Source organism: Nylanderia fulva, unplaced genomic scaffold (genome assembly GCF_048542155.1).
Source record: "Nylanderia fulva isolate GAGA-0341 unplaced genomic scaffold, ASM4854215v1 Scaffold21, whole genome shotgun sequence".
Classification (NCBI taxonomy): Eukaryota; Metazoa; Arthropoda; class Insecta; order Hymenoptera; family Formicidae; genus Nylanderia; species Nylanderia fulva.
Window position 1 is genome coordinate 2,693,828 of NW_028190275.1, and position 13,991 is coordinate 2,707,818.

General features: G+C 38.7%; 1 protein-coding gene across 1 annotated transcript in view; it reads right to left on the reverse strand.

Moving 5' to 3' along the window:
• The window catches only part of bbg (PDZ domain-containing protein big bang), a 39,872-nt gene extending 26,488 nt beyond the window's left edge, over positions 1-13,384 (reverse strand). The window contains 6 exon segments of the mRNA XM_029311821.2: positions 8,260-8,342; positions 10,002-10,936; positions 10,938-11,636; positions 11,764-11,872; positions 11,874-12,181; positions 13,016-13,384. Of these exon segments, the coding sequence (XP_029167654.2) occupies positions 8,260-8,342; positions 10,002-10,936; positions 10,938-11,636; positions 11,764-11,872; positions 11,874-12,181; positions 13,016-13,369 (2,488 nt within the window). The 5' untranslated portion in view covers positions 13,370-13,384.
• Between the last annotated feature and the right edge of the window lie 607 nt (positions 13,385-13,991).

Consider the following 13,991-nt stretch of genomic DNA (forward strand, 5'->3'; position numbering starts at 1 on the left):
AAACTAATTAATGAAAGGCTCGTATAAATTAAACAAAATTAAACAATCATATATAGTAGGCCAACTAAACGAGCAAATAAATAAGATGTAAAAATTTTTTTATTAATAGTTAAATCATTAAATTAACATTCCGTTACAGAATCGATATAAATTGTAAACGTTTCGACTGCACTACAGTCTTTATCAATACATAAAAATTAAATATTAAAATATAAAGTTAGATGTTAAAAATACAAAGTTAGTTAAATATTAAAATATAAAATTGAAACGATTCTTCGCTGTTGACCAATAGATATGCAAGGCGATTGGTCTGAGATGCCAAGTTATGCGACATTTGAGCATGCTACGGATATAATACGCGAATTAAATCAATGTCAGAAAATATTAAAAAATCTTTCAACTTACATTATCGTTTTAACAAGTCCTTTTCCCCGATATTTCAAGTGTGTGTTGCGAAGTCTGAATACCAAATGTCAAAATAGAGAGCGTGATGTATTTATTTATTACCAATGTTTTTTCTAAATTATGATTCAGCAAATTTTTTAAGTATGTCAAAATAACTACTGTCTAACAATTCGGTGTCTGTATTTAAATTAATTCCATTTTTCTGTTCTTTAATGTGGATCATTTCAGATATTAGTCTTTTTTGGTAATTCTTTTCATGATCCATAATTTTAATATTGTCCCAGTCAAATGTATGTTGTTCGTTTAGAATGTGTTCCGTGATAACCGAATGTCTAGCAGAGTCTAATTTAATATTATTTTTATGTTCTTTAAGTCTCGTTCCTAGCTGTCTTTTTGTCTGTCCGACATATGTGGCGTCACATATGTCGCACTAGAAAAAGAATTTTATATAAAAAAAGTTGAGAGTCTCCTAGAAGACGATTCTACGTATACCATAGTTAAAAACAATCCAACAACAAAAATAGAAAAAGACCTCAATATTTGTTTAAAAAAATGGTTGAAAAAAGACTTCATCAACAAAAAAGAATATTATTATTTATTTTCAAGCGACTCTCTTCTTCCTAAAGCTTATGGGCTCCCCAAGATCCACAAGGAAAATATTCCTTTTAGATTAATAGTTTCCTCAATAAATACTTCTCTATATAATATTGCTTCTTTCTTTCATAAAATTTTAAAAGATAGCCTTCCTAGAGCGGACAGTTTTGTAAATAACAGTTTTGATATATGCAACATTCTATCAGGGAAAACAATACAAGATACCGACATAATAGCTTCATTGGACGTTGTTTCATTATTTACTAATGTTTCCGTAGATCTTGCATTAAACGGCATCAACAATAGATGGCATTTTATAGAGTCACACACAAAGATTCCCAAAAATGAATTCATAGGTATGATAAAATTTATATTAACTTCTACATTTTTCACTTTTAATAACATAACTTACAAACAAATTTATGGGACTCCCATGGGTTCCCCACTTTCTCCGATCATTGCCGATATAGTCATGCAGGACTTGGAAACATTGGTAATTAGTAATTTAAATTGCGAAATGACTTTCTATTTCCGTTATGTAGACGACATTATTTTATGCACTTCCGCTGACAATATTACATATGTTTTGAACGAATTCAACAATTATAACGATAGACTACAATTTACATTGGAAAAGGAGGATAATCGTTGTATAAGCTTTTTAGACATAATGATCAAAGTAATAGATAACAAAATTTATTTAGATTGGTATCACAAAAAGACATTCTCAGGTAGATTACTTTCATTTTTTTCAAATCATCCGACTTGTCATAAAATAGGAACAATTTATAACTTGGTAGATAGAGCTTTATTACTATCACATCCGCAATTTCACAAAAAAAATATAGAGAAAGCTATTAACATTTTGCTATCCAACGGTTATCCTCTTGATCTAATTTTCACAGAAATAAAACGCAGATTAAAAAATCTCTCAACTAAGAAATTTAACAAGCCTAATAATAACAATATAACAGATACTAATAATACTAATACTAACATTAAATATTTTGTCATACCATATATAGAATCAATATCTGAGAAAGTTGCTTCAGCAATAAGAAGACCTGACGTAGTGGTAGGATATCGTTGCATTAAAAAATTAAATGACTTCATAAGAGTTCAAAAGGACAAAAATAATTGCCCCACGAATTCTAACGTTATTTACAAATTGAAATGCAACGATTGTGACGCCACATATGTCGGACAGACAAAAAGACAGCTAGGAACGAGACTTAAAGAACATAAAAATAATATTAAATTAGACTCTGCTAGACATTCGGTTATCACGGAACACATTCTAAACGAACAACATACATTTGACTGGGACAATATTAAAATTATGGATCATGAAAAGAATTACCAAAAAAGACTAATATCTGAAATGATCCACATTAAAGAACAGAAAAATGGAATTAATTTAAATACAGACACCGAATTGTTAGACAGTAGTTATTTTGACATACTTAAAAAATTTGCTGAATCATAATTTAGAAAAAACATTGGTAATAAATAAATACATCACGCTCTCTATTTTGACATTTGGTATTCAGACTTCGCAACACACACTTGAAATATCGGGGAAAAGGACTTGTTAAAACGATAATGTAAGTTGAAAGATTTTTTAATATTTTCTGACATTGATTTAATTCGCGTATTATATCCGTAGCATGCTCAAATGTCGCATAACTTGGCATCTCAGACCAATCGCCTTACATATCTATTGGTCAACAGCGAAGAATCGTTTCAATTTTATATTTTAATATTTAACTAACTTTGTATTTTTAACATCTAACTTTATATTTTAATATTTAATTTTTATGTATTGATAAAGACTGTAGTGCAGTCGAAACGTTTACAATTTATATCGATTCTGTAACGGAATGTTAATTTAATGATTTAACTATTAATAAAAAAATTTTTACATCTTATTTATTTGCTCGTTTAGTTGGCCTACTATATATGATTGTTTAATTTTGTTTAGAATAAAACTATTTAACTGTTACATTTGAAGTCGGATTACATGTCTAATTGATCAACACTTTCGCGTGAATGATTATATTGTATACAAAAAAAATTATTTTAAACCTATTTATATAAATATCTCAATGTACAGGAAATGATTTGTGTTTTAGCGCCTCGAGCCTCTCAAATTTATTAATCGAATCAATAATTGAGTCGCGATTGTAGGATCAATAGTTTTGATTTGAAAGAAATCTTTTTATAACAAACAGGAAATAGAATAACGAAAAGATTTTTAATTGTTTAATTATTCATTACATTCGAGTATATATAATTTCACCTAAGGATTTGATCGTATAAATCGCGGTTTCGCAATAATCGATTCGTAGCCGTAAAAAAACCATATGGAAATATTTTACACAAAGAACGGGCGTTACACAAAACGAGCGAGATGCGTTGCAGGAAGATGTAACCGTACATTTATTTATACATTATCTCCGATCGAACGATTAGCGTTTTTTTTTTCGACGTGCAAGTTAATCCTGTCGCTCGTCGGCTTTGCGGATCGATCTCTACGCATTTTAAGTATGAGGCATATCGTAACTAATTATATCGACGTCGCTGCACGAGGATCGCTTCCGGGTTGCCGGCAACGGAATGTCGTCTCTCGGATCTCGATATGCCTATGTAGGCGCATAGTAGATCCTTTCAAATCGCAGCTGACCCGACTCTCCCGACCAACTGAAATATCTATCCTTCTTCCTCTCTGTGATGCAATCTCTCTCTCTCTCTCTCTCTCTCTCTCTCTCTCTCTCTCTCTCGTATCGAATGAATAACAATAACTATGCAACTCTTTTCAATATCGATTCTCTCAAGCGACCCGATATCTAGAAAATGCAATGTGTGCCTATCTCTACTCTCTTCTAATAAATGCGCAAAGTGACGTAATTCACGACTTCCAGCTCCGCGATCATAATTTTCAACGTTCAACGGCCGCGAGAAGCGCTCCGTTGAATTCGTTGATACCGGTCGATCTTGAACGAGAGGGGGCGAGTCATCTTTAGGCGGGTTCATACCGCGTTCATGCACCGTTCGAGCTGGCGCGATGGAATGCAGCTCGTTCGATCGGACGCATTAAGTGTACTTTGCGAGTCAGATCGAATACGGAATTCTTTCGACACACGAACGTGGCAAAACGTGACCCGGTTCTCTCGCGGAGAATCGCCTCGCGAAATTCAACTGAGTGATCACAATTCGTCTTACAATATTATCGCGTTTTCATCCGTCAATTTTTCTAAATGTTAAATTACGAGGAAAAAATTTCAGAGTATGAAAAACTGTATCGTTTGTTCAGTGAAAATTGTAATTTAATTTATATTTTATTCTGTTTCTTTTTTTTCGATTTGTCCAAATAACATTCTGATCCGTTATTCTATACGCAGATAATCTTCGATCGTGGGTTTTGTATAAGGCACGCATATCCGCGAATGTTCCGTTGAATTCTGAATGGCGCATCATTTTCTATGTAATTCGAGATTGCGATCCGCTACGATCGTAGATTAAAATTGACGTCGCGCGCAAATAATCTTAAGGCTGTTTTATCTGGGATGGCAGAGCAAAATGGTGGCTGTCCGGAAAATTTATGCACGTCAACGAGTTTAACAGAAAGCGCTTCGCCAGTATCAATATCCGCTAATTACTTCGAGATCGAAAGCTTCCCTCGGGAGGTCAAGACTAATCATCGCCCTTTGCAATCGCAAATTGAAACGGGCGTCGGATTGCCTGGGAAAGGTCGATCCTCTTAAGAGCCAGTCGTTAATGCACGGTTCGGTTGAAATTACGGAATGTTACTTTTCTGTTTGTGTATATTTTTAGGTCGTATAATTGCGCAATGTAAACGAGCGAACCGCTTCGCAAACGAACCCGAGATGAAGATCTAAAACGAGCGATCGCACAGTGGCATGTTATACATTAACGATCCCCATTTTTCATTCCTCTTTGCTCGAGGCGACGTAAAATCAATCTATATCTTAAACAATCGTGGTGTTGTATTTTTCTTCGAGTCATCGATTTACTAATAATAATGTTGGTATAATTATTTAAATTCAAATTCAAAATAAACATTTTTTTCTTTCTTCCTCTCTCCCTTTCTCTCTCTCTTCAAAGATCGTTTCCAAGAAATATTGACGTAAAATAACAACGTATCAATCTCAAGGAGAGATTTCGGCATTGAAGAAATTTGAAGGGGCTATTTCGGTGAGAGAACAATCGATGCCGATGTGGCAGTTAGATTTGTATAGGCTATTCCGATCGATTCTTATACTGATGTTTGTTATCTTTGGGTCAGTTTACTACTACGTACATACAGAGAGGGCCCTGTGGTTTGATTGCGTTGTGGAATGCTGTCTTCTGCGATCGCGCGTATATACAGACATACGTCAGTACGCAAGTATATATGCGTCAGAGATCACCGTCTCTTCGATTGGAAGTAAACCAAGTGAAAGATCGAGAAAAGGTAGGCGATTAAGGGGGAATGGGACCTTGAGCGCGGTCAGCCACTGGAGGAGACTTGGACGACTTGGAGGCTGCGGCTTGGGACCGCTGATCAGCTGCCATATTGTTGTGACTGGTGTGAGCTTTGCTGGACCCACGATCAACCGTGTCCATCTCTTATAACGGATGTGTGTGAATCGATCGTCGCAAAATGTCACGGAACAAAAAAAGTTGACTATACATGATAATTAACTTGGGAGAACTTGGGAATCGTCGACGTGTTCTCATTTAGTTACTCAATATCGGAGCGTATAATGACACATTGCGTACAACGCTACGACTTCAATAAAATATCTAGCCTGGGATCATTCGTTATATAATCAGTATATTTTTAATTTAGATGTAATGATAACCCTATAAAATAATCACAAAACTCGAGTTTGAAATCCGCTTTAATTTTATAAAACAATTTATGACTTCAACAGCTGATCTTGCTGATGTATAATTTGAAAATGTTATAGTTGTGATAAAAGAAATTTAAATTGATATATATGTTTTCGCGTACTTATATAGGTTCGAGGAGGTTACGTAATGAATTTTGTATTTAATTGAGAAACGAATGTCCGACGATATTTATTTATTAGAAAAAAATGATCGCGGTTTAAATGGCAGGTTTGCCTGATCGTAAATTTTGGCGTTTAATACGAAACTCATCGCGCGCGAGAGAATACATACACCGCAGCTTCGTCGACGATACGAGCATAGAGAGCTCTCGCGCTTGCTAGGCGATTCTCGAATTATTCTCTTAACGGTTTTGTTCTCACACCCACCTGGTGGCCGGGAATCCATCCCGTTCGAGCGGAGGAATTTCCTTATTTTCCGCTTAACGCAAAGCGTCCGGCTACGGTATGAAGTCTCCTCCGTTGGATATATCCACTCTTTCATCGTATATGCGTTTCGCTTCATGAATCGCGCCATTCGCGTTGCAAGAAGAGAGAAAAAAAAATATGCAGAGAGAGAAAGAGAGAGAGATGCCGTGCATCTATATAAAAGTGATGTCGACATCGCGCGGGAAGCAAAAACTCGTCGTTAGAAAATTATACCAAGTCGCGGTACTGATGTTGCAAAACGTGCGTGAGCGCGATACGTCTCTAAAAAAAAAGTACCGTGCAAATTAATTATCGTATACGAACATGTTTATTATCTACTCTCGCGCATAATTCCCTTCATTATAGTAAACTTCTTTGTTCCTCTTCGAATTTTTTCTAATATACGTATACACATTTATCTTATATATAGAAAAGAATGCGTAGAGAGGAAGAGAGCGAGAGGCTGTACACCTATTATATATTATGATTGATGTGTGTGTGCCCCGTATCATTGCTTTTGATATAATATATACTTCACCGTTCGCGCGAAATTATTATTATCGCACAAACTCGGCTGCACGATTTCCTGTACTTTTACACCAAGATTATCATTTCTCGATCGATCGATCATCGATCTACATTGACGAGATGAATACTTATTTTTCCCTTGTACAGTTTGCGGTGAGACGAGAGATGATAGTGCGGGATAACAACGTGTCTCTTTAAACGGGAGGTTCTCGCGAAAAGCAGATATTACGCAAATATCTCATTGAAGATAAGCACTTCTATGTCCACGGAAAATCGCGGAAAAATTTCTTCAAGTAGTAGATGTAGAAATAAATTACAAGGAACATATGTGAGAGAAAATTTCAATGACTTTGGCGACATAATATGAGAATGTTTTCTGAAGGTATTTTGAACGCTGAGATTTTTCGATGATAAAAATAAAACATCGTAGCGCCTGGTTTTTTATAAACTATTTAACCATTGATAAGGATAAAAACAAAATAGAGCGAAAGATAAAATAAAGTTAAAATTAGTTACAATTTAAATTTTATACGAGTATATATGTATATTAAATACAGATTGTATATATTGTAAAAAATTAAATATAGATATTTTACTGTAAAAAAGAGAAGTAGCCAAAAATATTTATTAAATCGCCAAAGCATCGGGATATCTATGCCGACAACAACAAAGTCTTTCCAGCACAGAACAAGCGGTCGAAAGGCATCTCGGTCTTGAAGACTCCGTGCGTTTTGTATATCGCGAGGAAGGAATCGCGCGTGTAGTCATCCGCGCGAAAAAAATAGCGGAATGCACGTCGGTGAATATATAAGAATCTCTCCCGGCGAGAGAGGAAGGCGCGCCTCATATATACGCCTTTGTCTCGATTTGCCCGGCCTGCCTCCGTTTTGAATGCATTCGCGCCCGCGCGAAACCGGAGACCGTATACCGGCTATAGCGCGTAACGCAAGGTGATTAATGCGTAACCTTTATAATGCTCCACGGTAGCGTGGGCGCGTATACCGGGTGTCCTCCGGCTCTTTTGCACCCGGACATTTTTCGGAATTCCCTGTTCAATGTTGACTTTCGCGCGTTCTCGCGTTCCCTTGATTATGATGACACTCTCCTTGTCAGTCGAAAGATGCTCCGATAAGATAGATATCTACGATGACGCTATCGAAAGCGAGATCGGTTAATTAATCGGCTCAAGGTCGCCCCGATTGACGAGTGCTAATTTTTTTTACGCGGTCAGCTTCAATCGACACAAATGCTTGATTTGTTGCCTTTGCTATTAGCGAGCGGATCTCTAATCGTTCCGCGCTGGCCTCGCATTCTTGCGTTAATTGGATAAATTGCACTTTATTGGCTTAAATCGTATTTTAAGTCAAGTTAATTAAGAGTTTAATTAATATACTAGCAGAAACGGACTTACCGTTATTAACGAATGCATCCTTCTTGATTGCGGGAGACGATTCTTCCGGCTCTGCTACCAGGTTGCTGGAATCGTTCGCGTTGCTGCAACAGATCGAAGAAAATATCTCTTTCAGGTTGCTTAGAAAAAAACGGCTATACGCTCTTTGTATTTGATCCCTTATTACATTTGTGTAACCGCGCGTGCAATGTAAAAGATAACAAAAATTCTAAACGCTATATCAAATAATTAATGATATATAACCCGTTACGTTTTAACGCCGGGGAGACCTATTGAAGACTTTAATAAGCGGCAATTCGCTATTCAGATAAGTTTAAAAGAGACGATTGCAACGTCATGCAAAGAAGGAGAGATTGCTGTTCGAAGCAATAAGCAAATGTCGAGCATTTGCATGGAGGCGTTCACCTCCGTGGGACGGTCGAGTCGAACGACTCGGTGGTGTTCGATTCCCAGTAATCGACAGCCCTCTTTCCTATTCTTAGAACGGTCAATTAACCTTTTCTCCACATGCCGGCAGGTAACCGATGATGAGGAAAGTGAATTCATTTCTTTTTAGGATTTATTCGCCTGCGCGCTGCGCCACATCTACAGTCATATATTTCTCGACACAATTCCCAGCGATTTATCTCATCGTATACTTTGCTCGAGCAAATAAGCGGAATTATCCTGATTAACTCTGTACACAATTGTAATTGCTCTTCGCATTGCACATTAATATTAACAGAGGGTTTTGAGATGCAACGTGTAGCGAAAGTGGAGTGTACGAATCCCGTGAATCTTTTAATATTATATATTAGAATTTTATTTATGCAATTTTATAGTTTACAAAAAAAAACACATACAAAAAAATAGAATAATTATTTCTCGCAGTTTTTTAACACTGAAAAAGATTTCAACTTTGAAATTTGTCTATTAATAATATTCACAATTTATCTTATTTATAATTTTGAGAAAATATTTAAAGTTACAAAAAGGGGCTCTTTTAATGTTATGACGTGTTGGATATTTTATTGTAAATCAATATTAAATATATATGTTGTGTTAGGATTTTTTACTTTAAAGGAATTTGTTTTATCGATTACAATTTACAAGATATTCATAATTAAATATGAAGTCTATGACATGGAAAATTGCGAATTAAACATATAAAAGTTTTTTAGATTGCTGAATATAAATTAAATGTCAAAAAATTGACGGATTTAAAACGACGATATCACACACCACAACGAGAAATTCTTTTAAAAAACTTTAGTTTTTTTACTAATTGTAAGATTTATTATTTTGAATTTGTCAATTTTGACATCAAATTTATATTTAATGATTTGGAAGAAATAATCTTAAATTTGAATAAATATATTGAGAAATATTTGATAGTCTATTTTCTCTCTCAATGGCCTAATTCGCACTTCTATCACAATAGATATTACATATGTATTTCATCATGAATATTTTATTAATTATAATTAAATTTCTTTTGCTAGTTAAAATGTTAATAATATATTTAATTACTTTTATGATTTTTAACAAAGCTTATTTAACAGATCCCGTATAATAACACGTAAAATAGCTCTTTTTGCAACTTTAATAGCAAATGTCTGAAAATTGCGAGAAAATAATTTACGGGAAATGATCATCCTTCTTTTTATGATAAAAAGGACGTGTCTTTTTGTGAAATAATAATAATAGCTTATCGAACAATAATTTCTACATTGAGAGATTGAAATATATAATTATAAACTTACGCGTTTACATACTCCAAGGAAGTCTCCTCCTCTTCGCCGATAGTAGCGAGATTGCTCTGCCAGTAATAATCCCCGTCGTCGCTTTCGTCGGTTGTGTCGCCTTCTTCTACAATTTCCTCGTCCTCCAACAAGCGATTTACATCTGGAGTTTTTATATCGTCATTTATCTCGTCCAACGAACGATATGTTTCGTCATCCTCGCTATCTCTCAGCGTAGAATTATCGATCGATAAAGTATTTTCCGTGTGTAACGAAAGTGTTTCCTCGAAAGTATCTCCGTCACTTGTCCGTGTTCCTTCTCGATAAAGATCTTCTGAATTAAGATGCTTCCCCTTTTCGCTATCTGACTCGTCGACGCGTTCATCGATCAGTTCTAAATTCGAATCTTGTTCCATCGAAATTTGACTCAAAGTATTCGTAGATTGCGATTGATCTGAATCTATATTTCCACCTGTTACTTTATCCTTAATTCCATTCTGCTCGCAATTCGTCGTTTCCAAAGTATTGTTTGTGTCATTCCTTGCGATCTCCTCCTTCTGATTAAGCTGCATACCTTTGGCCATCCTGATTTCGATAATTTCCAATATTTTGTTCGTTTGTGTGTCTTCCCTCGAACTTGCAACTTTGTCTTCCTCATCGTCAAGACAAGCGAACTTCGTATTAGTTTCCCTATCGTTTTTTCCATCTGAATTTTTGATTTCTCGAGTCGAAAGTTGGTGGAAAACGTTGCTTCTGCTCAATGATGATTCGCATGATCCTGATTGAACACACTCTACGCTTTCGGCTTGCGAAACGTCTTCCTTCTCCGTTAGATGATTCGATTGGATCGATGGTGAAGATTTGATCTCTCTTCGTGGAGCAATAATCGGCGGTGGAGGCGGCGGAGGTGGTCTCTTCCGTCTAGCCTTGACGTCTTTCCTCGGCAGCGGCTTCGGCTGGTAACAGAGGAGCTTCCGAAGGTGAGATTCGCGCGTCCTTTCTAGATTCATTCGTCTGATTCACGCAGATCCTGTTAACATGATTTCTAGCCGGCAACGGCGGCGGCGAAGACGATCTGACGCCGTTACTCCTTTCCTCGTGAACGCTACCGTTGACGCGCTCCACGAGTTCCACGTCATCCTTAATTGGCCGAAAATGCGTCGTCGAATCGGCGGCCAGGTCGGCCGTGTAGAAGAGGTCCGGTCTAGCCTCGTGTCCGTAGCTCAACGGAGCGTCCTGGAAACTGAGCGGCGGTTGAAGAGTGATGGTTTCCTCGATCAGCACCGTGTTCGGCGCGACCACCGCCGTGATACGCTCGACTTCGCCTCGCGACTCCACGTGCGTCACCGCTTCGGAACTGGCGAGACGACGTAACAGGTAATCGGGCGGGTTCGAGAACTCCCGCTCGAGCATCTCGAGCGGGCAGATCGCTCGCGATAGCAGCACGTCCCGGTCGGACGAGGATCGATCGAGGTCTCGATCGGAGCCGGTGGTAGACGCCGTGGACGCCGTAGAGATGGTCGACACGCGATCGGACATCGTCGAGAATCTATCCATCACGGTAGACATGGAGCTGCCGGTGTCGTCGGACGTGCTGCCGTGCGTGGAGCCGCACTGCGATCGCGCGTCCAGATAAACCATCGCTTCCGGCGGTTCCTGGAAAGACAAAGATCTCTTTTCAGTCAGAGGAAGAAGGATAAAGTCTTCTTACATCATTCATTTCATTTTAATTTCATGTATCAATTTTTTTTAATTTTAAATTAATTTTTTATCCGATTACAACCTGCTTCGACTTCGCTGATTCCTTCGCGGTCTCTTGATGCAACGATCCGTTGACGCTTCTCGGCGAGGATTCGCAACTCTCGTACAAGCTCATTTTCGTACTTCCGGTACTGCGAAACGGTCGGCGATCCGTTCTGCGATTTCGGGTCCCATAATTTTTTGACAGGACTAGGATTCGCTTCGCCGTCTGCGGGTCCTCGAGGCTGCCTCAGCTTCCGCGGCGGTACCGGAGGAGGAGCCGCGGGTAATTCCGGCGGTACTTTGTTTCGTTCGATTTTTCTCTCGGCGCTCACCACTTCGGGCCTAAGAGCGCCGCGGCATCTCACCATTAGCCTGATGACCAACTGCGACTCCTTCAGCCTCCTCACGCAATCCAATCGGGTCATGTGTGTCACCGGTATGCCATCGATTGAAAGTACCTAGAGAGAGATACGTAACATGATTGTGGGGTCTGCGTAAAATAGACATGTCTATTACTGCCCGCAAATAATTTGTAATGTAAACAAGCAAAGGAGGCGAGAGGAAAGCGCACTCGAGAGTTATTACGCAGGAAGTAGGTTCTCTTGAAAATCATATGGATGACGGAGTGCACCGTGGGAGTCGGAGGAAGAGTGCATTTACAGCATCTTGCTTCGCGGCTGTTCCACAAAATGCAAATACGCTAGACGCATAAATTATATTCCCATAATTCGCGACCTTAATTTTAGACACGGCGCGGTGGATGTGTGATGCGATTATAGTTAATCTTTTTTTCTAGAGAAAAATATGTTGGGGGCGAGTACGTAAATTCGAGAGTAGTACGCGAGAGAAAGACCTTCTTTCAAGCTGACATTACGCCACAGGTACAGGCGCGTCGCGGCCCGATGCGTGCGAATAATTGCACGTCACTCATTACACCGATTCAATGAAATACCAGTAGGAATCTCGCGACTAGTCATTGTGATCCTTATCCATTGCAGAAGAAACCTGCCGGTTCCGTAATTGAAAGCGACACGTAATGACGCGCGATAGATTTCACGTTAAGATTGAATGAAATCATACATGTTCATGAATGCTACTTTCTTGAATTCGTTATACGCGTGTTACGGCACGAAATATCATTTCAGCGAAAGCGGCCGATGTTATTAGCCTTTCGTTAACGAGGGGAGAAACAGGATTAAGAAAGTAAAGCTTCGCTATCGCGCATCCAAGATCTTTTCTCGGGAGAATAACTATGGAATGATCGAAAGTACACAAAAAAATATTTTTATTACCTCGTCTCCTTCGCCTAAAGTGCCCCACGAACACTTGGCTCTACTCGCAGGACTTTGCTCCGCGCAGCTCTGCACGAAGAGTCTTCTCACCCTCTCGGACGTCTTATTTCCGCCCTCGAATTTGAGTCCGAAACCCAGACGTTCTCCGGGCAGTCTGAAAACCTCGACCTCTTCCTCGAGGTGTCCGTCCATCCCGTTCGCCGTTCCGTTCGTGCTCAACCCCGATGATTCTTCGACATCGCTCTTCTTTCCGTTTCCGATCGACAGAACTGTCACGAAATTCTCCGACGTCAGCTGATTGCCGACGCTGACCACCGTCACAAAGTCCTCCGTTGTGCCCTTGGCGACGTCCATTTTCCGAATCGTTCTTAATTCATGGCGCAAGCTCGTTAATCTTTACGCTTCGTTGGAATCTCAGCCACTCCCTGAAAACAGGTCAAATTATTGTAGACAATATTCTGTGACGTAATCGGAAGACGGGAGTTTTTTTGTAAGTACAAAATCTCTGTTTAAGTTTATGTACATATCTCGTTAGGAATATAGAAAATTAACAGAACGCTCGATATAGTCGTCTATCGTTCGCGATGAGAAAATTTCCGACACGTGGCTTCTCAGCCGTGTTGCATTTTCTAGATATATCCATTTACCGTCGAGACACGCGAGATCGTTCATCAGAGAAGACGTTAGACGGCGACAGAAAAATTGTGTCACATAGCGCCGAGGATCGCGGACGATCGTTGAGCGATCTTGACTGCATACCGGTGTTAGTCGCGTGACCAACTTATAATACGGAACTTTCGTGTTTCTTGTCGTACCTGCCCGTTTTACTAATCGTGCCATTACGCATAGATAGTAGCGGAGCGAATTATAAACAAGCAGGACACGTGTCGCTATAAATTATATTCCTCGCGGAGCGAGGTATTTTGTATACTCGACTAGATGCGCTAACTGTAAGCTGTATTCTGTTATGCTTGAC